Genomic DNA, 22,832 nt, shown 5'->3' on the forward strand with positions numbered 1-22,832 from the left:
ATATGCGATGCGATGTGAGTATAAACAAACAAACATGTTTGGCAATGCCCATGTTCATTATTGAAGTAGTACATAAATAAATACATACAATACTATTCATCAAAATATTTGTACGTAGATAAACTACGATGTACAATGTACATACATATGTAAATTTTTTCAAATTCCAACGCTTGTTCGGACATATCGCCAAAGACATTTTAGTAGGCAAATGGGACATTAAAATTAATCTTAACTGTTGTCTGCGAATACTCATGTTCGCTGGCAACGCTTTAGCTTTATCGGAAGAAAATATCAATTACCGAACTAACATAAATTGAACGTAAAAGCATGAAGTGGGTATTACGAAATTTCGTTAACCTATATAAAAAGTTACCTGAAAAAGCTCTTAACCAATATTCAACTCCTAAAACTATTTGTAAAAATCTTTTCTTGACAATTTGTCCTTCTCGATTTATTTGTCCTTCATCAAATTAAACCAATGTTAAGTCTTATAGTTTAAGTTTTGCAATGATAATGGCATAAATATTTAACATTTGAAATTCTTAAACAATTTTTATCGAGTCCTAACGTTTCTGTCTTAAAAATTAGCCGAAACTAGCCTTATAATTCCAGCAATATAAAACTGTTTTCTCAGATTTATATAGGAAACTTTTAAGGAAAGTTAAACCGAATAAATGATTCGCCTGTTTCATTTATGCTCTTAGGAAGTTCCCTTTTCCGTCGCATAAAATGCGGGGCGAGATGGTAAAAGTAATTTTAGGCATTTGTCTTTTGATGAACATGGCGAATGCCGACGCCGTAATCCGCAATGGGAATTTCAAATAGGAACGGAGAATCATCGTAAATGTCGAGAACTCTCGAAGGTAAAATTGTGAGTGACCATGAACTTTTCAACAGGTCGTCAAGAAGGGCCATAAAACGTCTGACACCTTTGGCAAACTACAGCAAAGTGTCTCCTGCATTCCTTCTGTCTCTCTCTATTCCTTATTCCGCATTAAGTGTAATAAAACGTAGTGAAACAAATGTCAACGCTGGCGCCGCACAAGAAAGAAACATCAAAAACGCTCTAGAAGTTGTTTGAATTTTGGCGTCGTCATTCGGCATTTGTGGCCATGTGTGTCATTAAAACGGAGGTGACAATTCAATCAACGCATAAGCAAAGACGCACCGACAACTTGAGCTGTGAAACGTCTGAATCTAAATCCTTTCCAGAAAATCAAATCAAAATGTGTTTACGACTTCAACTCGCATTTCCCCCGCCATCAACGTTGTCCACGTTGGTGGCTTTGGCCCAAGTTTCGATGCCGTTGCAGCTATTAAATTTAATTAGAGCTCTGTGTCGCTTTCTTGTTGCTACCGCCATTGGCCGTCAGCGGCACATAAATGTCACCGAAATATGCTCGAGGAAACATCCAAAACAATCGCATATAAATACGTCTCTTTCTCCGTCCTCTCTCTACCTCTCTCTCTCTCCGCATTTCTATGTTCAAATAGCGCCGCCTGTTGCGTATTATCTTGAGGAGGACAACCTCGAGTTTGTCTCTTTATTTAGTTCCCTGTGGATATGTGACGCTTCCACTTATAGTAGTTTCACTCGTAGTTCTTGTTGGGAGGGAAGAAGCACACTCGGATTTGCCGTCGCGTCGTCAAGTGCTGTTAAAATTATTGTCAGTTGACATGCGAAAGGATTTCCCTTCTGGGAAAGTGCCCTTCTGTGGCGGCAAGAGCCAGTGCAGCTGATTTATATACTTGTTAACTATGCCGTTTTCATTTAATTATATCTCGCACAATTGCCTTTTCTTTGCTTGACTATATTATTTCCGATTTACATAGCATTTATAAGCAGTTAAATGCAATTTCATTTTGAATAGAAACTTGAGCTTAGCAAAGTCCAACACTTAAATTTTTAGAAACTAAAGATTAGAAAATTTAATTTTTAATAGTTTCTGAAAAAAAAAAGGTTTTGTGCAGAACTTGTAATTATCTTGTTTACTTGCATATTTACTAGAACAGAATTTAAAGAACATTATCAAAAATGTTCTTACTGATAATCTATAAAAAGTCTTAATTTCAAGTTTTTTTTTTACATTTTTGGTTGTTAATAAAATTTTATTCACAATAAATGAATTTAATATATTAGAAATAATGTAAATAGTATTAGGTTTAGTTATTGAATGTGATTTAATATAATATAGTTTCCCGCACAAATATATTTCGATGGTTTTCTGTAAAATATTGAATTGCTGGCATCTTTTTAAGGATTTTTCTAAATTATTCTTTAAATGACTGTAATTGTATTACACATTTTTTTATCTACATAATAATCATTATATTCTGCATCTTTACATATCACATTGAGCAGTCGTTTAATGTCCTTTTCGTTTTTTGCAATAGTTAATAACGAGCACAAAACTTAATACTCTTCACATATTGTGCTTTGGCGAGTGAGAACTCGAAAGTTTATTTAGCGAGACTAAGTGATTTGATTAATGGATTTCGATCACGATCGAGACCCTCGATACGTGGCCATCGATGGAGGGATAAACAGACAGACAGACATGCAGAGGAAAGACTTGGCGAATTCTCTATCTGCCTAACCATTTATTATGGCACCACCTTGAAATGTTGTTGTCGGCAGTAGCTGCCACTCCACAAGTCCACAGCTCGTAGTCGAAGTCCGAGTTGAAGGCAGCACACGAATTCAATTTCAAAGACGCCGGAGTTGCGCACCTCCTACAAACTTTTGCACACAGTTTGCAATTCGGTTTTAATTATGAAAAATCGATGCACTGACAGCCAACATGAATTAAGGCGAAAGTTATTAAATGTTAAGGCGTCCCTCACTCGTTCACGAAAGAAAGAAAAACAAAGCTGAGAACTGCCCACTGTGTGTGAGTATCGACAGACAGGAGAGCAGGACAGACAGCAAGCGATCCGTCTGCCATTCTGGGAATGTATTTGGAGTTGTTGCATTACAATGACATTCACTCGGTCTGGACTATAAGATTGGGTGGCGCTGTTGGCGCCAATGTCTTGCACGTTCCACCGAATGCCCCAAGTCAGTTTGTCCCCCAGTCCAGGTCAAAAACGAATGTCTTCACAATTATTGTCATTCACAATTACCCGCGCATGCTGCATGGGGCATCGAGAGATCGCCTCGGCTTTGGCAGCTGCCACAAATACCCTTCGTGTGTATAATCCTCTACAATATTGGTCTCTCTGTGTGCAATAAAACAATCGTCAACAGAGTGCAACAAAACTTGACTTAACCGTGACTTTGCGACCAGGAATTTTCATTTCAATGAAAACAGAAAAAAAGAAACGTGCAACAACTCCACCTCCGCTCCGATTGCAAGTGATCTCCACTTGAGGTTTGGGTTTGGCTTCAGCTTCAACTTTAGCTTTAGCTTTGGTTGTCTGCGGCCGCCAATGCTTAAGTGTCAGCAAAAACGAAATTGAGCTTATCTGTAAATGCATCGGCGGGAGCCGATCCTCCAAGGACCAGTCACTAGTCACCAGCCATGGCCAAGAGCCAACAGCAAACAGTCTCTTCTTCCAACAAGTCGATGCAATCGTGCAGTCGTCAAATTAGCGACGTTCGAAATACTTCCCAGATAACTACGACGAAAATCGTAAACAAAATAAAATGCTCAAATGGCCGCGATCATTTCCTGTGCCACGGCCGCATTTCTTTTTAGCCCATCCAAAGACCAAAAACCACAAACAGCAAATTCTCTTAAAGATTTGGCACAGCCGTTAAATACGACGTGTCCGGAAAAGTACTCAATGCGAATGAGTTTCAATAGCTTTAAAGCGATTTTGGTTTACTTTTAACTTTTAAGTATAATAATAATAAATTAATTGTTAATTATAATAGATTTTTTAATATATTTAAAACTTAAAAATTGTATTAGTATTTTATTTTTTTACATTCGAACATAGTCTTCAAAACCAGTTCAAACATTCAACTAAAGACTGTTAAATCAGAATTACAATCAAAAGCGCAATTGATAAGACCCAATAATTCGAATTTTCAATAAAATAAAAACTAAATCATTGAAAAGAACATAAGAGCAATATATTTCATAATAAGTTGTATATATTTTTCCAAACAAAATACTGATTTATTATTATTTGTTGGAATCATCACATCTTTCAAATGAAGAAATTAAAGTGAAAAACAATTGTAATTAAATAAAATATCAAAATAGAAACCTTCCATAAAAAGTTACAAAAAGATAATTGTAATTTATTTAGTTGAAACTTCTATATTTTGAGACAGTTCATTTCAATTACCATTTATTGATTTTATAAACCAATTACTATAAATGTACTAATTATTAAAATAGAAATCTTCCGCTGAGTGTCAAATTTATTCAGCTTGTGACACACTTATCTATTAGTGAATTCACCCGCTTTTGAGCAGTCGGTGGCTACAGGGCATCAAAAGGAAATGCTTAGAGCCATGGCTAAGCCAATTCGAAGGCTTCACGATCAGCAGCCAAGGAGCCACGGCGTCATTCTGGGTGATTTATTCGCTACTCCAATTGAATTGTTTGGCCTCTCGCTCTCTGTGGTGGATGAGCACCTACTTTGGCAATCTGGACGGATGGATGGATGGATGGCTTTGAGTGACATTTCATGAGCCGCGGAATGACGTGCATTTGCAGACGCCGCCAACTACAACCAACAAAAAAGAACAAACAAAAAAGAAAAACAATAACAATGGGGCAACAGCATCCGCGTTTGAGTTGGAGTTGGAGTTGAAGTCGAGAGTCAGCGTCAAAGTCATTGATGATGATCACCTTATTGATGATCTGATGGCAATTCCCAAAACGACAAACTCAGGCGCCATGTTAACCACCAAGAAGTCACTGACTAACTTACTTGCCACATTCAGAGTCACAATCACAGCGCATCAGAAGCATTGACGAAGATGGATTCATGACTGACTGCTGGCTGGCCATTGTTATTCCAACTGGACAAAACTGCTGATTACAATCAATCCAAACTGCAGATGGAGATGGACTTCGAATTGAAGTCGAGGTAGACGGCGTTTGCATTTTATTGAACACGATCCTGGGGCGCATCTTCGATCTGGAATTTGATGGGGTCGCTGTGCCTTTATTTGGACAAGCAACTTGTCACGTTTAATGGAATGCATTGTGATTGGATTGCCAGAGTATGAGTGTGTGTGTTTGTGTGTGAGATTTCCACACAATCTCCACTCCTCAAATCAGATATTGTAGATTATTAATGCCGCCATCCCCAGATGCAATGCTTATATGCATATATATGTATATGCAAAGCAATCAACACTGGACCTCACTCAACGACCAGAGAATGTGGATGAGGATGCGCGCATTAATTGGAGGAATATATTGATTAGTTTCGCTTTTGGCGAATCCGTGTTCCTGTCGACTTCACTGCCACCGTTCCATGTACTAGCGCCAGCTACCGAACACGTTGTTGTCCTCTGGCACGCCGGAAATTTGTCAATAACTGCCTCCCTCTCTCTCTCTCTCTCTCTCTGAGTTGCCTCTGTCCTCGTTTGGGTCATAAATTTAGCAAAACAAATATAAATAATATTTCCTCCTCTCTGTGCTGACCAATCGCCAGCGGCAGCGACAACGACAACGACAACAGCCAGAGATATTCCCGGGTGTTTGGGGAAGATGATGGGGATTACCCCACACATGGTTTTGCACACCTCCGTGTCGACAGAGACAACGAGACAGAATGAGAGAACTGAGCACAAAAGAAGGTGTTGCCACGTTGTTATGAGTTTTTAAATCTGCCTAACTCCATCCTTCAACATTTATTCGAATTTAATCGATTTTTCAAATTGACTTCCCAATGATCTCCTCTCCTTCTTTTTGTTGCTTCTCTGCTCTGTGGTCACTACTAACTCTTGCGGGGCCAAAACAATGCTGCGAGTACATCGAACAACATTTGTTAAAAACGCCCATTGCAACGCCTATATTTGTTTTGTGCCCAGTTTGTTGAAAAATCCACGCATTGTCTGTGCGCCAAAGTAAAGCCATTTATTATTTATACTAATAAGAAAATGCCATCGTTACCTTTTGCATTTTTTTTACAACCACAATAGTCTTGTTTTTATTTACAACATTAGCTGAGGTTGCGCTTGTAAGTCAGCACATAAATATATGCATAACTATTTATTGATTCAAATGTATGCTGCACTCACAATTATGGCTATCAGCCATGCTTCTGTTTTCACATTCAACTTTGAAAAGAAAAGAAAATGCGTACTATCAAATTAAAAGTGCATTTCATAAACAAAAGCATTCATAAACAATGCGTTGAACTTACAAACATTTGTTTTACGCTCGTTAAGCTTGTTTTATTTTTGCAAAATTATTGTTTTTAAATACAAAACTCAGATTGTAAAGCAAACAATCAAATGATTTTTATCACAAAGAGAAATAAATCTGCTTGTAAAAAGGCTAATTACTAAAATATGAAATTCATAATATATAGATACATAACATATATGTACATATGTATTATAAATATACAGCGTATATAAATCAGTAAAAATACTTAAAAGCTATAATATTTTCCGAATTAATTACATTTCAATTAATTATTACCTTAGATTGTTGTATGAATATTTGTCGTATTCAATTTCAAAATATTTTCCTGTTAGATGCTTATTGCAATAGTCAACAATTATGATCAGCAGTTATTGATAATTAATAGGGCTGCATAATTCAATTTACGTTGCATTTCTAACGAGGCTTAATTATAGTTTTGCTTAGTTACAACATAAAATCAATTAATGTCGAGAGTGTTTGCTAAGCTGCTCTTGAGCAAAAGGTTAATTGGCATAAACAAGCAAAAAGTACTGCTTGCTTACTCACATAACCAAAGTAAGCAGTACCCTGTTTATCTACTTTACACTGCTTGCCGACACACTCATTACTGATATGCACAATGTTGTCATTTAACTACTACGCGTTGCGTTTTTATTATGCGTTATTAACAACGCTATCCTTTATTTGCTGTTGCGAAGTATCTTTACAAGCAGATAAACGACAAATGGCAGTGTATTTATTATCCAATTTGACTTTAAGAGGGTGTGACTGACAAGCAAGGCATTAAAGATTGTTTTCCAACTCGTAAACGCTCTAATACAAAATGAAATGCGACTGCGAGAGGGATTTATGCATAATTAATGAGGGAATCGGAACAGGTGCGTTTTGGGGCGACAACCGTTTCTGTCAAACATGATGACAAAAGATTACATTTCGCAACTTGCAACTTGCGGCTGTTGCCGCTGCCACTGCCAAGCCTCCTAAAGTCTCTCTTTCGTTGTCGTATCTATCGAGTGAGCACAGGATGTTAGGCAGGCAGGCAGCAGGCAGGCAAGCAAACAGGCAACATGCTTAAAAATTAACATAAAACTTCTGATAATAGTTTTCCATACGATTTGTGTGTGATTGCCAAAGGAGAGAAGCTGTTTGCCTCGTTGTTGTTGTTGTTGTTGTTGTTGCTGTAGTTGAGGCCCAAACAGACGTCCCACGCAGTGCCTTGGCCTAAAATCTGAATCTCTTTGGAAGAGTCGACGACGACGACGACAGAGATGGCGACGACATCATAAATTACGAAAATCAACTTTGTGCCAAAGGGAGACGCGCGCGTCCAGTGGAGGCAAATGCTACAAGTCGCGCCGACTAAAATGTTTGTAAGATCTGCGCGCAAAAGCATTGACCGGCAACTGGCAAGTCGAACTCCAACTCGGGGCAACATATTCGGCTTGAGTGCATTTGCTTGTCAATAAAAAAAAAGGTTCCGGTCAAAAAAACACAACCAAAAACACAAAAAAAAACAGACAGCAAAATAAAAAACAAACGCAACAAACATTAAAAAGGCAAATCATCTTAAACTGAAGCCTGAAACTATGGATGGTATGTGAAAAGACCTTGTTCGCTGACAAGTCTTCAATTATTTGCAGTATACTTTCTTTTTTGCGCTTAATTAATTAGCGCAGAATCTTTGAGGCTTATCGTGCATTTAATTATTAATTAGCAAAATTAAGAAACGATTACCCAAAGCAGTTGGCAAAGACTTCAGGTAAAGAGAGAGAGACTGCAAAGAATTGAAGCAGCAGAAGCAGCAGCACACGACTTGGAAGGCATAACAAAATTCTGTTAGTCACGCATGCTAATCTTCGTGTTGTCGCAAAACTTGCAACCGTTGCAAGCAGCAGCAACATCGAAGACGGCGACCAAGACGACGACGACGACGACAACAACGTTGTCTGGCAACTGCGGTGGCCCTGCGACTTGGTCATGAGAAGCTGAATCTTTGGATCCTCCTCTTCACCTGCCGCACTCCTTGGCTTATCGATGCGCAACCCAGCTGCATTGTTGGTGGGGCCGCCGAAAACAAATGATTATTGTGGAGCCTATTTAAGGCTAATCGTGTACCGTCTGGAGACGATTCTTGAGTCTCTTCTGTGTGCCACTCGTGTTGGTCTAGCTGCTCTTCGTGATTGTTTCGCTGTGTAATATCCTGAGCAGAAAACTCTTCGATTTATGGCAATATTTTGGGTCAATTAGATGGACCACCAAAAAGAATATTGCAAGTACAGCATTTAACAAATATGCTGACCATTATCGGATAAGCTTCTGGATCATTTACTTAAACATGTCACTTCACATTAATCTGAACTGGGGGCCTGGCAACAGGTAGAGGCGCGAGAGCCCCTCGAATCAGGGCCACACACAGCGTTCCCAGTGGCTGAGAAAGAGAGGACAGAATGACTGAATGACTGACGCGAACTGACTTGGTAGTTGGCTACCACACAAAATCGAGATTATCATAAATAATATGGAGTAACAGTTCCAGCCCTAGGATGCCCATTTGTTGCACGTACCGCGCCGTTTTTACTTTTTTTCTCAGAAAGGATGAGGTCACAGTCACAGTCGAGAGTCGAGAGTCGCAGTCACAGTCCCAGTTGACCATTATCTGCTGCTTAAGTTGTGCCAGGAAAACAGAGGGCCCCAAAGTCAGTGAGCGCGAGAGACGCTGTCTTAATGACGTCTAATTTGTCATCGTTGAGGAACTAATTTTTTAGCTTGCTGATATGGACCCAATAGAGCGCTACCTGTCTTGAACACGACGCCGTGTCCACTATACGACGCAAGATTTCTGCGTAAGTTACGAAACTTGCCCACGACAAAAAAAAAAAAAACGAAGCGATAACTATCGCACACAAACCGAGCAAGAGAGTGAGAGAGAGATGAAGATGGAGTGCTCAGGCGGGGCGGGTTATTTACATATATTTCCCGGAATAATATATGTATTTAATGTATTCGTTAAAGGGAAACCTCAAAACTCAACTCAACTCGACGGGCGATAAGATAAAGCTGTCTTCGCTTCCAACCCAAAAAATACTCGTATACTAAGATATACAAAAAATTCGCTGTAAAATTTAAATAACTCTGTTGCGAAAGGGCTTTTGGGTGAGATACTTCTTTTTGAGAAATCTAACTTGAATCTAAACCAAAAACAGCAGCAAACCAAGTAGTAGAGGTTCCCCCTGTTTTTTGATGATCTTAGATTGTGGCATTTCAACGAAATTGAAATTAAACATGACTATATTCCCATAAACTAGTTTATTAGACATTAACTACACGCAATAAACGTCATTTGTCACTCTCAATGAATTTATATGAATGTGTTGACCAAATGTGGAAATGCTCAACCGTTTAATTAAGAAATGTCCGAATTATTAGTCGGAAAGTGAATACGTTACAAACTTTTTGTTGGGTTCTTTTGAATGTGAACTAAATCTTGATATGAACTTAATACGCAAATAAGAGTGGAGAATGCTGAACACCTTTTTTTGTGTTAACTTCTGTATTTATCTTAACTTTTAGAGCGAAAGCAAGTAAACAATAATACACTTGTTAATATGTGGCTTTCTTTATTCTGAGATTCCATTACATTCTTAATGATATTAATCTATTTTATTAAGAAGTTTCAATAATAACTTTGCATTTATAAAATTTATAATTGTAAATTGTTAAATATTGGATCGGTTATAACTTCACTATTACCAAATATCAAAAATGAAAATTATAAAGAATTATTTATTATGTGAAACAAATTATGCCAAATGTACTATAAATTTCGATTCTTCGCATATTTTTAGTATAAAATTATCTGATTAAAATAAAGATTCTTTGAGTTTCTTTATGACTTTGATTTTTGTGTGCTTTATGCGTTTTAGTGAATTTATTTTGTTCACTTTAATGATTTACTAATAATATAAATTATTTCAATGCCAAATATTTCAAAATACAAAATTTAATTAAGCGCTTGAGTAACTTTGCTGAAATCAATTAATTTATTTCCGATTGCAACTCAACGTGTTCAGTTTGAAGACTAGAATTTTTCAATTATAAGCCATAAACATTGTTGAAACCATTAAAATATCACATAAATAGCTAATACCCATTCAAGCTGTTCGCGTTGTATGGCAGCTTGTCGATATAATCTTTAATTGTGCACAGAATCAATTCCTCTTGTGAATCATGCTGATGTCTGGGCATCATCATAACCATTGAGGCATTGAGCAAGACATGCAACCAGTTCAAAGTGGCAAATGTGGCAACAGATCGCAATGATTTCTGCATACTATATCTGCGAGTGGTGGGCAGGTGGTTTGAGAGGAGCTCAAGGAGGAGGAGAAGGAGAGCGAGAGATCGCAGTGTTGTAGTTGTGCAGTAAATGTAACAAGACGCATGTCTTGGAAGTTGAACATATCCGGCGCCTAAAAGAAGCTGCTCTCGCTTCACTTGACTGCGGTCTGCGGGCCTAGCGCCAACTGATTCTTAGCCAGCAGGATGAGATGTTTGTAGTAGGAGTTGGAGTGGAAGAATGAGGAGTAGGAGAAGAGGAATCGAAGCTGCATGTCTGTTGGCCGTATTAATAATTTTGTGCCGTTTGTTCGTTGATTTAGGGTGCATTTAAAGCGTGAACGACTGCATTAATAATTTCGCTTGCAATTTTATTGTGCATAAATTTCATTAATTTATAATTTTTGTTTGATTTTGACTGGGACTAACATCCAACCCGCTGCTTCTGCGGTCTGCAGCATGCAGCATGTTGCGCCAATGTGTTGTTTTTGTACTCTTGTGTGCTCTGTGTGCTTGTGGCTGCGCTTCGCTGACTTGGGGCATAAATTATTTTGCCGTAGTTTTGGCAGGCGCCCGTTGACCGCGCACTGTGCTGCAAACACTGCGTAGATTTTGCGATTGCGCACGAGAGAAGAAGAAGCAGAGGAAGATGAACAGATGAAGCTGAAGATGAAGCTGAAGATGAAGACGAAGACGAAGTGAGGGCTCATCCATGCCATCCAGTCGTCCTCCACATTCACATCCAAGTCTCTTTGCATCGACTTTGACTTCATCTTCGTTTTGGGCATGAATCTCTGACCGCGACGGCTCACAACTGTATCTACACAGAGAGAAAAGTCTCTAATTAAAGTCAGGCATAAATTCACTTTCTAAATTATATGTTCTTGAATTTTGATGCATTTTTTAACCGAATGCTCACAAACCAACTCAATAGGATTGATTTTCGTATATAAAAGTAAGCTCAAATACACTTCAATAATTTCATAAAATTAAACATAATAATCTAGAAACTAGAACCTCAAAGACAATTATGATTGATGAAATTCTAATAAATTTATCATAAATAGAAATAATACACCAGTGGGAATGATAGGGTTGTAGCTAATTCAATCCTCATCTACATATAAAACGAAGACAATAAAATTGAAATATTGAATATAAAAATATTTATTATAATTGAAGATTGTATAGTAGAATAAAATTCCAGAGAAAAATAAAATAACTAGATAAACTTAGATCTTCAGATTGACTTAAAATATAATAATAAATAAAGATAATAAAGATAAAGCATTAAGAACTCAATTTTTAATTTGCATAAAAATTAATTAAAATTCGAATGAAAATAAAATCAAATCAAGAATTTTGATAATATAAGAAATCGATACGAAATATATAAAAAATTATTATATATTTACTTAAAGGAATTTCAAAAGTTTGGTTTATAGATTCCATTTTTATATCATAGCAATCTATTACATTATCCATAATAAAACAATATCTAAACCTCGTCTCATGAGGAGATTTAGATTGTCAAGTTTTATAAAATCTTCTCAGGTTGACTTTAAATTTTTATAAACAAAACTTTTGCTAAAGATATATCATTTCTCCCAGTGTACGTATATATGTATAAGTGCGAGTATATCTATATATGTATATCAGGGTCCATGCTTCATTGAGAAACTTATGCGCTTGTTGTCGCTGACTGAGACTGAAGCTGAAGCTGATGCTGATGCTGGTTGTAGCTGTAGCTAAGGCTGTGGCTTGGGCTGCTTATGGAACCACTGAGAGAGGTCCTGCAGCTGTGCCCGGCATGTCGCCTGCCAATGTCTTCAGTTTGTGCCCGCGCAGTTAATTATAAAAGCTTGGACATTTTCGCTTCGCATCGCCTCGACGCGACTCCGACTTGGACTCCACTCGAGTCGACTCGACTCGGTTTGTTTTCATTTCCAGATGCAGATTACATTATGATTTATGCAAAATAGTAAATGCGTCTGATGGCAACATGCGCCAGTCGCCTCGCTCCGAGTCGTTGTTGCTGTTGTTGTTGTTGTGATGGTGTTTGCCCAGCTTTGTGTACTTGTTGCACAACAAAATGCACAAAACTGTTAACTTGGCTTAGAGAATAGGCATCGCTCATTGAAAGTACGCCTACAAGCTGCTGTAGATAGCAAGAGAAAATCTATAGCCAAGAACAAGTGCTTTGCGTCCAACTGCGACCAGTTATTCTAAGACCCTAATTTCATTTATCGCCCCTTAAAACCCAATCGTAAACCAAGGATTGAGGCCTTTAAATCCGTCCGCGGATCACAACTGGACCTCTTGTGGAGTTTGGTTTTTTTGTTTCCCTGACGCAAATTCGTCGCACGGTCCGACAATAAATCAGCAGGGCCATGAAGAGAGCTCGTAAAAGTGCTTAAATTAATCATGCCGTACGTGTATTTGTTATTCAGCTCGTAAGGTTTTATGGTTGCCATAACCGCGGGGCATCCATATGCGCAACAGGTTGCCACCGCCACCGCTGCAGCAACAGCAACCGTAGCCTACTGCAGGCCACGACTGTGTTTTGTTTTCTAGGCGCCAGCAACAGTAACGACAACAACAACAACAACCACAAAGCGAGCAATATATCAAATCGTAAACTTAACTGTGTAATATTCGCAGGTATTTTGCATAACGAGAGTTCTTTGTCATCGCAACACAAAACTGAAAACAAACCAACGAATATTATCGCATGTGTAATACGCTCAAAGGCAGGCAACACTGGCAAGTATGTGTGTGTGTGTGTGGGGGCAACTCTGGTCAGGCAAGACAAGCAAGGGGTAAATTGCTAAAATGAAATTGCATCGTTATTACATGTTTGAGGGTAACGCAAATTAAATTCCATATGGAAAAAGCAATCTTGCCCAGAGCCACCACATGTATTTATTTTACTATACTATACTATATAGTGTATAAACATAGCTGGTCAGCACAGCACTCTTGATGACCACAATTCTGCAGTACGTGACAAAGTGCAGCAAATATCGAGGAAGACAAGATGTTTGGCGCGAGTTTGCCCAAGAAATTCTATCGCCAAGCAACTGAAAGCGAGAGAGTGAGAGCGAGATTGCTTTTACAATCGTTTTTAAATTAGTTTAGTGGCATTTAACTTAATCGCCTACAAGGGAGCTAAAATTGTCAGAGGAACGCTCTTAAAGTTGCTCGAACTGAAAGTCTTAGGTTACTCTCGGGTTCCTCCATTCAAAATTGGACAGACGTGATTCGATTTTAAAGAAGCTGCCAGCAGTCGTGGTCGACAAGTGCTTTTCCCTTAATAGGCTATTCCGTTTCGTACTTGTGAGATATTCATCCACACATACGAACAGCAAATTGAGTTGTGCATCCCGAAAAAGAAAACAAAACACAAAAACAACAAACAAACTACAAAAACGGCGACTGACTCCCAACGATGACATCCAATAAAGAGACCATCGTGATATCATTTGAAGGCAACAATGGGATCTTTAACTGGTAGCACAATAGAGCTGACAAATATAGAGTGCATCATATAAAATGTTAAAAGTGAGAATATATGATAAGAATTGCATCGTTTTCTCAGTTTAATTTATTTTAAACATTTGCTTAGCTTGAACTTATTCGAAATTTTCCTAAACAACCTTTCGATAGCCAACTATCGCTTCGTTTTGCTCATCACTATATTGCTCGTTGATTCTTTTGCATAAATCTTAATGCCGCCTCCTGTGATAGTAATGCTTGTAATTAAATTGCGACACAGGCCAGCAAAGTCAGCCATCCAGCAAGTCGACACAGCCATCCAGCCAATGGTAGCAAATGGCGCCAGCAGATAGATCCGCGAGACAAACAACGATCCCCCACATACAAATATAAATACGAGAGTATAGTAAGTACACTCGCACGCTGCAGCGAGTGAACCATATTGCCACAGCGATGAGATGTGGCCATAATGCTGGGTCCAGGGTGCAGGGTGCAGGAAGCTGGTGCAATTCATGACAGAGCAATGGGGACACGACCTGCGCCGTTGTCCCAAAGTACAGGGCACGTTTCTCAATGAAATTCCAGAGCGATCCTCCAGCCACAGCCGCTTCTGTGTGTTCCCATGTTGTCTGGGCAGCCATCAAAATATCAGCGAGAGAACAACTGAAGCAGTAACGAAAGTTGCTTACGAGTATGCTCGACTGTAATATACCTGAGAACAGGGTAGATAACAACATACTGAAGTGTAATCAAATCAATAGCATATTTGTTCTTATAAATATATGTTTATAAACTGACTTTAAATTAGCAATATTATTGTTTCTTGAAAATAACCGTGTTTGTTAGATCTTATAGAATTTAAAAGTAATTCAATATAACATACTATTAAACACTTGTTCTCGTTTACTACCAATTCAAATATTTTAACAAATGAAAAAGCTTGCTTAAAAGACGCAATAGTTAAGCAAAATACAATAGTAAGTTACATTAGAAATACTTCTTTAAGAAACTTTCCACTTTAATATATCCTAGGAAACATTAAACATGTGTTCAATGGGCTTGAGTGCATCAAAGTTTTTGCAAAAAAAATTGTTAAAGTGTTTTTTTGAAGAAAAAGTAAACAATCTTGCAATTTTTGCAATTTTAAAAACTTCAATTTTAATTTCAAGATATTTTAATTTTAGAGAAATCTATTCTGTGAGTTTCTCCAGCGGATATTCGAATGTCTATTTTATGTGGGGCTATATATTATGCTTCATAGAGTTGTTTATAGCAATTCACTTATAGATAATGCCCTTCTATCCTTCTGGATGGCGGGTATCAAAAACGAAGCTCCCGCAACTTGGGCGGCTGCAGCTACTGCGACGACGGCGGCGACACGAACCGAGCTCCGAGCTCAGTCGCCAGTGGCAGCGACAGCGGCATCAGCGCCACCAGCCAGAAGTTAATTAATTCTGCATGAAATTTAAGGTTTTTGTGACCAGCCGCCCAGCTACGGCTACTAGTGCGCATATATGGCAAGTCATTGTCGTCGTCGACTGGCGGTTCTGCACGTACAGCTTTTGACTCTCCGACTGCATCCGTATCTGTATCTCAGTATCTGTATCGCTGTGTGTGAGAGAGAGAAAGCCAGTCGAGTAGTGGAGGAGAAGGGGTGGAGGGAGGAGGAGAGCGGAGGCTATACCAATGTGAACTAATCAACGGGCAGCAATCTGGCAAACCCAAGGAAAGCAACTGGAACCGCACCTCATCAGCTTGCCAAATCAAGTCATTAAGCCTCGGCCGGAGTGCCAAATGGAGCAAATAACGCTGCAACTAGGCCGAATGTGCGTCCTGGGAGTTCACAGATGGCCCAGTGCAAAAAAATCTCTCAATTAGTCAGACAATTAAATCAGACAATTAAATCGATGCCAAATGAATCCGATTTTCATTCATTTATTTCTCATACGTCAAATAACTTTTGCGTTGCCTGCGTTTCATTTTAATCGATGCCCAACACGATGCTCTCGCAGCAACAACAAGAACAACAACAAACTTCCAGTGATCTCATTGTGGACATTGGCGACTTGTGCGGTTAGTGTCTAAGCATATTAATTAGGATTTAACATACGTAATGACGGCACTAATTATGTCATTTATGCCCATTTATTTAGAAATAGCATTAACAGCATTCCTCTTTGGCATTTTAGTAATATATTCTCTGAAAGATTATTGAATTGCGACAAGTTTCTACTACAAGTAGAATACTTTTTTTCTACTTAGAATTTTTGTCTAATTTTAAGGTTAAATACAGTTTACGATATTTTATGTGCCATACATTTTATTATATTCATAATTATATATTCGATTCTTAAAATAATATTCTATTCATTCTTTTAATAAATTATTTAGCCAATTACTAATAATTACTTTTGTTATTTCTTTTCAGGACCCAGCTACGGTAAGTCGACATACCACTAAATTTTGAATAGTATCTGTAAGTAAAATAGTCAAAAATTAAACGTGGTAAATGATAAACTTAATGTTTGTGTTCTAAAATGAATTATTCTGAACATAGAAGGTAACAAGTTAAAGCGAAATGAATACTATCCGACTATACGCATATAAAATAGATTAATTAAATTATTTTGAATCTAAACAACAGTTTCTTGCATAATTGATCATTAAAAGAAATTTAAACTGATGGTTGAGCATTTCATCAATTAATGAGGAATATACCAACAATTATGAAAATAAAAATTATGAAATCGTGGACCAAAAAATCCAGGACAATTGCATACATTACAACCAATAAGGGAAATTTGAACAAAAGGAGTAATACTTCCATAATTTTATTGCACACAAAATTGACCATTAAAGACAAATGCTTTTGACTGCTTTCGAGTGCTGTAATAAAATGCTGTTAACAGCGTGAAAGGGCATAATTTGAATGCGCATAAATTGGCCATAAAGACGTGATCCCCAAGCCGATCTTAATGCTGATCCTGCAAACAATGTGTGCCTTTTATTGTTCACAATAAGTTTTGCGACAGGTCATATAAGTGCATGAACTGTTAAATGTCGCCGACGGGGACTAAAAGCCAAAGGCAAATGCATATATAAAAGAAAGAAACAATAATTTAAGTTAACAACTTAATAACAAAACAAAAACACGTCACCTCAACGCGACGATCACCTGTTGCGGATCTACTGAGGAAAGGATAAAAACTAAAAAAAAAGGAAAAGAAATGAATGGAAACAACCCTTGTCGTAGTCGGATTCCACCTGTCTGCAAGTTTATCGATTGCCCCATTGACAAATGAGACACGCTGCCGTTGGGAAACCAATTAAAAGATGGATCGCATAATGCCAAAAAAAAGAAATTGAAATGAATCATGTGCAGTCCAGGACACTGGCTGTTTTAATGGGTGTTAACCAATTGTGGCAATTGGAGTTACGACTTCTACTGCTGTTGTAAATCCATGACACATCATTTCTAAACTGAGGATTATCGCGGCAAGGAATAATCCATTTTTCTGCCACGTCAGCAAAGCATGTTGTCAGCAAATTCGATGTCGAGCCTGAAGAGCCGAGTCGGGCTAATTAGGAGGCAACTCCCCATGAAGTCCGAGCACCTGCCGATGTCGATGTCGAAGCGACGTCGAACACTCAACGAACGCACTTCTCTATAGCCAACTCACTGGCTCTGGGTATCATTAATAATTCGGAGGGCAAGGGAAACGGTTAGCGGACTTATTCATTCAGTCGAACGCATAATAACCACGATTAAAGCAAACAAGGCTCATTGTCGGTTAAATGACAAGTTTTGACAACTTGTGAAACGACAAGTGGTCAGTGGTCTGGCTTGCTACGAACACAACAACAACAACACAAACACTCAGTCCATTGTCCATTTCGTTTTTGAACGCGCCACGAACCGAAGACATGCGAGCAAACATTGTGGGGATAAAGGGACTTAGGGTGAAGGGCATTGGGAAAGGGACTGCCGCGACCCAGTTAAATTAATAATCCGCATAATTGGAGAACTTAACTCGCCAGGGAAAACAGAGCGAGAGAGAGATGAAAAGAGCAAAGAGAACTGAGCATGGTGGCGACAAAAAGAGCGTTATTTGCTTTGCGCTTAATATATCATTTAGATTGTTTTCTACCGATAAACAAAAAAAAGAAAACGCAGCGAGGACTTTTGTGTGTGCCTGTCATTATTATTGTTTTTATATTTTTATCGTAGCTGTTGATTATTTCTTTTTGCTTGTTTAGTTTGTTAACGTTCACGTTCACATTCGCGTTACAGTGGGGTGCGTAAGCAAGTTAACATACTACTGTGAGGTCAAGGCAATATATACATATATAACTAGTATAATGTCTAATCAATTTGGTTAATCATCTCCAGGCCATAAAGAGAAAATAATTGTTTGCTGTTTCACATTCATGTTAAATGCGCTTGTCTCAATTACTCTGGGAACTCACACACATTTCCTGATAGAACTCGTGTTTCAGATTTCGGATTTTACTAGGCAATTAGAACACAAGCTTGATTTACCTTAATCGAGGATACTTTAGTGCCCATTTTGGAAAGTATATAGTTTGGTGTATTAACATGGAAAATTTGTGATTTTCCGAATCTGATAAACGAGTCCTTAAAGTGTCATTTGGTAAAAACTGATGTTTTGACTAAAGCTGAAGGTCTCTGGAAGGACAGAGGCTTTCAGCAGGGTAAGCTATAATTCAATTCAGTTGAGTTGAATAAGAGGATAAGCAATTTTGAGATTTTGAAAAGCAGACTACAGAGTAAAAGATCCACAATATATATAAAATAAAAACTAAATAAATATTCAATCTTTTTTATAATAACTTATATATTTAAAAGAAATATAATCAATAAACAATTTTTGTAATATCTAATTTCTTCCCATATGTACATATATCAAAATGAAATATCTTTTGAATTCTATTCTATATATTTGTATTTTATTTCTCTAAATAAGATTTTTTATAATCTTTTACAATCAGGAAATTGTTCAGGATTTATATCAAACAAATTTATATTCGTGTTGTAAATGTATTTTCTAAATTTTCTTCCTACTTTTAACTAAAGATCGACTCTAATTTATATCTACTATTTTTCTTGTTTCTCCCACCCAAAACACATTTAATTGGATCGCCACATCAACCGCTTACTTTGAAAACTAGGGTGTAAGTACATGTATTTAAAATTACTTTAATAAGTAGTTGCATTTGAAGGGAAAAACAAACAAAAATTAAATAAACATTAAGGTCTAGAACACTCAAATCGGAAGCGGAAAGACAGACCAAAGAGAGAGAAATTGTCGAGTGTCCAAACTCTCTGGTCGAGTGATAAATGAATTTCACAAACAATTGACACCTACTAAAATGTCTTTTTAAAGAATAAAACCATTCAGTTTGACGATCAGCAGACACTCAGGCAAGCATGGAACTGAACGTCCCGGGTTCAGCCTTAATTACAACCAGCAAAATACTTGTTAAACATGACAATTTTCATGTGCCGGCGATCGATCAAAACGACAGCTTCTGGATAGCAGCAGTAGCAATGTCAGTGGCAGTGGCAGTTGCTTTAAAAGATTCCAGTCCACACACAGTCTGCTGGTCTGCCAACTCTGAATAGCCAACTTCGTGTCTTATCAACGTAATATCGAATTTCGATCAAAACGCCTTCGAGCGACTTTTTCTCTTTTTGAAAACAGAAAAAAACGGCACTCGCAGGCGCTCGACTTTTTGGCGCGCTGCAGTTCATCCAGCAAAACTGAACCGATCTTGTTTTGGTTGTTGCCTCTGTTGCCAGCCCACATTCCTTGCTCACATGACCCTCATTATCATAGTTGGCACCATTAGGGGACGATAATTTTGCTCACTGTTCCAATTTTCAAGTCCTACGACGATCATCACTGAGACATTGACAGTAGGATGTGCTCACTATACAAGTGCATCTGCCAGGATCGGACAGCGTAATTGGCGTTGAGTCTCTTGCCAATGTGTTATTAAATTGTTAAAGCGAAATGGCAGCTAACTTCAGAGCTATATTTAGCACTTAATGTGTAGAAAAAGGCTGATAAAGCTTAACTAGATCCACAATAATTACGTTTGTTTTTCCCTACAAATTAAACTAATTAATGGAGTGTTTTCACATACATTGGCATTATGAAATTTAAATATTTTTTTCCTTTCTTTTCACATGTTTTGCACACTCCTTGTGGACGTTGCGCAGTATGTAAGTATTGAATATACATTTCAATTTCAATTTTTAAATGATAAGTTAATGGGGTACTGATCATCGTCTGAAGAATCTAAGATTCTAAATGAGAGACCCATAAATATGATTCTCTTAAATAATACTTGCACTATAAACATATACTTTAACTTAAGCTCTAGACGATCGAGAGTCATATGCATTAATGTATAGCAGCTTTATTCACTTCTCTGATTGTTATGAAAAAAATCTAGAGATCTTTTTACACCTAATTTCACATGCAGAAATAACAAGTAAGCAAGCTTTTAATGCATCAATACAATGCGATAGCTGTATTATCGTTTAAATATACCAACAATTGATATCAAAAGATATATTTCGTATATTAGCTTACTGATACCTTGAAAATATACCGTAGAATACAAAATATACACGATGTTAACCAAAGCAATTAAGACCCAACAAAAATATGAAAAGGAAAACCCCAAAACGATTCGAGCTGACTTTTAATACCTTTTCAAACGAATCAAAAAGTTCGAATCAAAAATTATAATTGCAGCATGGAATTAACTAAGGAAGATAATCTTCTCTAATGAAAAAAACTGTTCTTCGTAAAATGTGGACCCGTAAATAAGTTTTAAATTCTGCCAAGATTTCGATTGTACCAACTGTATTTAGTTGCAAGAAAATTGGGGCAAATTGAGTTTGCTTTGTAAAGTCCAACACAATGATTTTAGCAAAGTGCTTTTGTCTTAAAGTCAGCGAGATTAGCATCGGCCAGTGTTATCTGGGTTTTCAATCATCAGCATCGGCATCGGCTACTCAAGCATTATCATGATCCAGATGCACACACATATACGATAATACTACCGCATTTTTACCATATCGGATTCCAGCTGTGACACCTTCTCGGCTGCTGCTGCTGCTGGACTGGAACTAAAACGAGTGACAAATATTTTGACCATCCTTTTATGATCGTGAGGCATTAAAAACAAAAACAACATATAAAGGACAAGGAGCGCTTGAGTGTGTCTCACGACCTAAAAGCTAAACCTAAAGCTGAGTACTTGTCCAGTTTGCAAAAGAGGTTCCAGGTTCCATACTCCTGGAATTCCTGCACAATGCGTTTTGCTGCCTTTTGGTTTCCTTAGCGCGATCTCAACCCAACACCGTCGGATGTCGTCGGATTCCACCATGACTTGAGCTCAGCTCCAAGCTGGAGAAGTCTCTCTCTCACTCACTCTCTCTCTCTCTGTGGAGCAGAGCAAATCGCTCTGTTTTGTTTTGTGTTGGAAGCTTGCTGCAGAGGCACAAAATACACAATGCCACATCCGAACGAGACGCAAGAATTTATGGCATTTCACTGTCAGAGACGCAGAATTCCTGTCCCTTGCCACCATTAATGGAATGGACAATAAATTTAAACGTGCAGACGGACAACATGCCATATGTAAAGAGCCTCCTCCTCTTCCTCTCCCTCTCACTCTAGCACCGAGATCTCAGCAAACTGTCCAGTTCAATTCAGTGCAGTGTAGAAGCGACATTCACGAAATGGACAAAATCGCTACTCTTACGGATACTTTGCGCGTGAGACGATTTGTAAATGCAAAACCAGTCCTCAACTCCAATATCCCCGAGAGTCAAGATCCTCATATGACAAAGCGATAATCATTTTCACACCTCAACTTCATTGCCATATCAACAGCCTATTAATCATATCAACACAATTGTCTATTGTGTATATCGTGTCAAATTACAAGAGCAACTTGCATCGATCATTCGAATTGGCATAAAGAATGTACTATGTCAATATTACAAAACTTGTGTAGTAGCTAAGGAAGTTGATATAGATATTTCATAGTTTGTATACAGAAATCATAGTTGGGGTCGTAAAAAATGCAAAATTTAAACTTCTTAGGCTTCAACAATCAACAAATTTATAATAAATTTCGTTTTGAATTCGTTCACCTAATTTTAAGTGTATTGATCATTGAATAGGAAACAAGAATTTATTATTCAATATTACTTTAGTAGTCCATTAAGCCATAAAGTATATTCCAAAAACTAGAAAGATCATAAGCTAAAGATTCACCATCTTCATCGTAGAAAAATTCTTATAAAAAGTAAAGTAAAGAAAAGGAATTTCAAAAGATAATTTATCAATCAACAAAATAAAGTCTCTTTTTAAAAAGATTCATATAAAAAAGAATTAAATTGTTCAATAAACAAAGATATTGAAATTTAGTAGTTATAATTTGAAACATCTTCAGTGAGTTCTAAATATTATTATACGATTCATAGATTTATTTCAGTTTCCCTTCTCAATTGATTTTTTTTTTGGCCATACATTTTAATTTAGGCATTAATAGTCTCAGCCATATCCGATTCGATTTTCCTGCAGTAATCCATAGAATCTGCCGCAATTGTGCAAGTGAATA

General features: G+C 37.6%; 1 protein-coding gene across 1 annotated transcript in view; it reads left to right on the forward strand.

Annotated features, from left to right (window-relative positions):
- LOC117567399 (fibrous sheath CABYR-binding protein) overlaps positions 1 to 16,690 on the forward strand; it is a 29,660-nt gene extending 12,970 nt beyond the window's left edge. The window contains exon 4 of the mRNA XM_034247357.2: positions 16,597 to 16,690. Within this exon, the coding sequence (XP_034103248.2) occupies positions 16,597 to 16,635 (39 nt within the window). The 3' untranslated portion in view covers positions 16,636 to 16,690. The remainder of the gene's footprint in view (positions 1 to 16,596) is intronic.
- Positions 16,691 to 22,832: the final 6,142 nt, after the last annotated feature.

The sequence above is a fragment of the Drosophila albomicans genome, chromosome 3 (assembly GCF_009650485.2).
Source record: "Drosophila albomicans strain 15112-1751.03 chromosome 3, ASM965048v2, whole genome shotgun sequence".
Taxonomy (NCBI): Eukaryota; Metazoa; Arthropoda; class Insecta; order Diptera; family Drosophilidae; genus Drosophila; species Drosophila albomicans.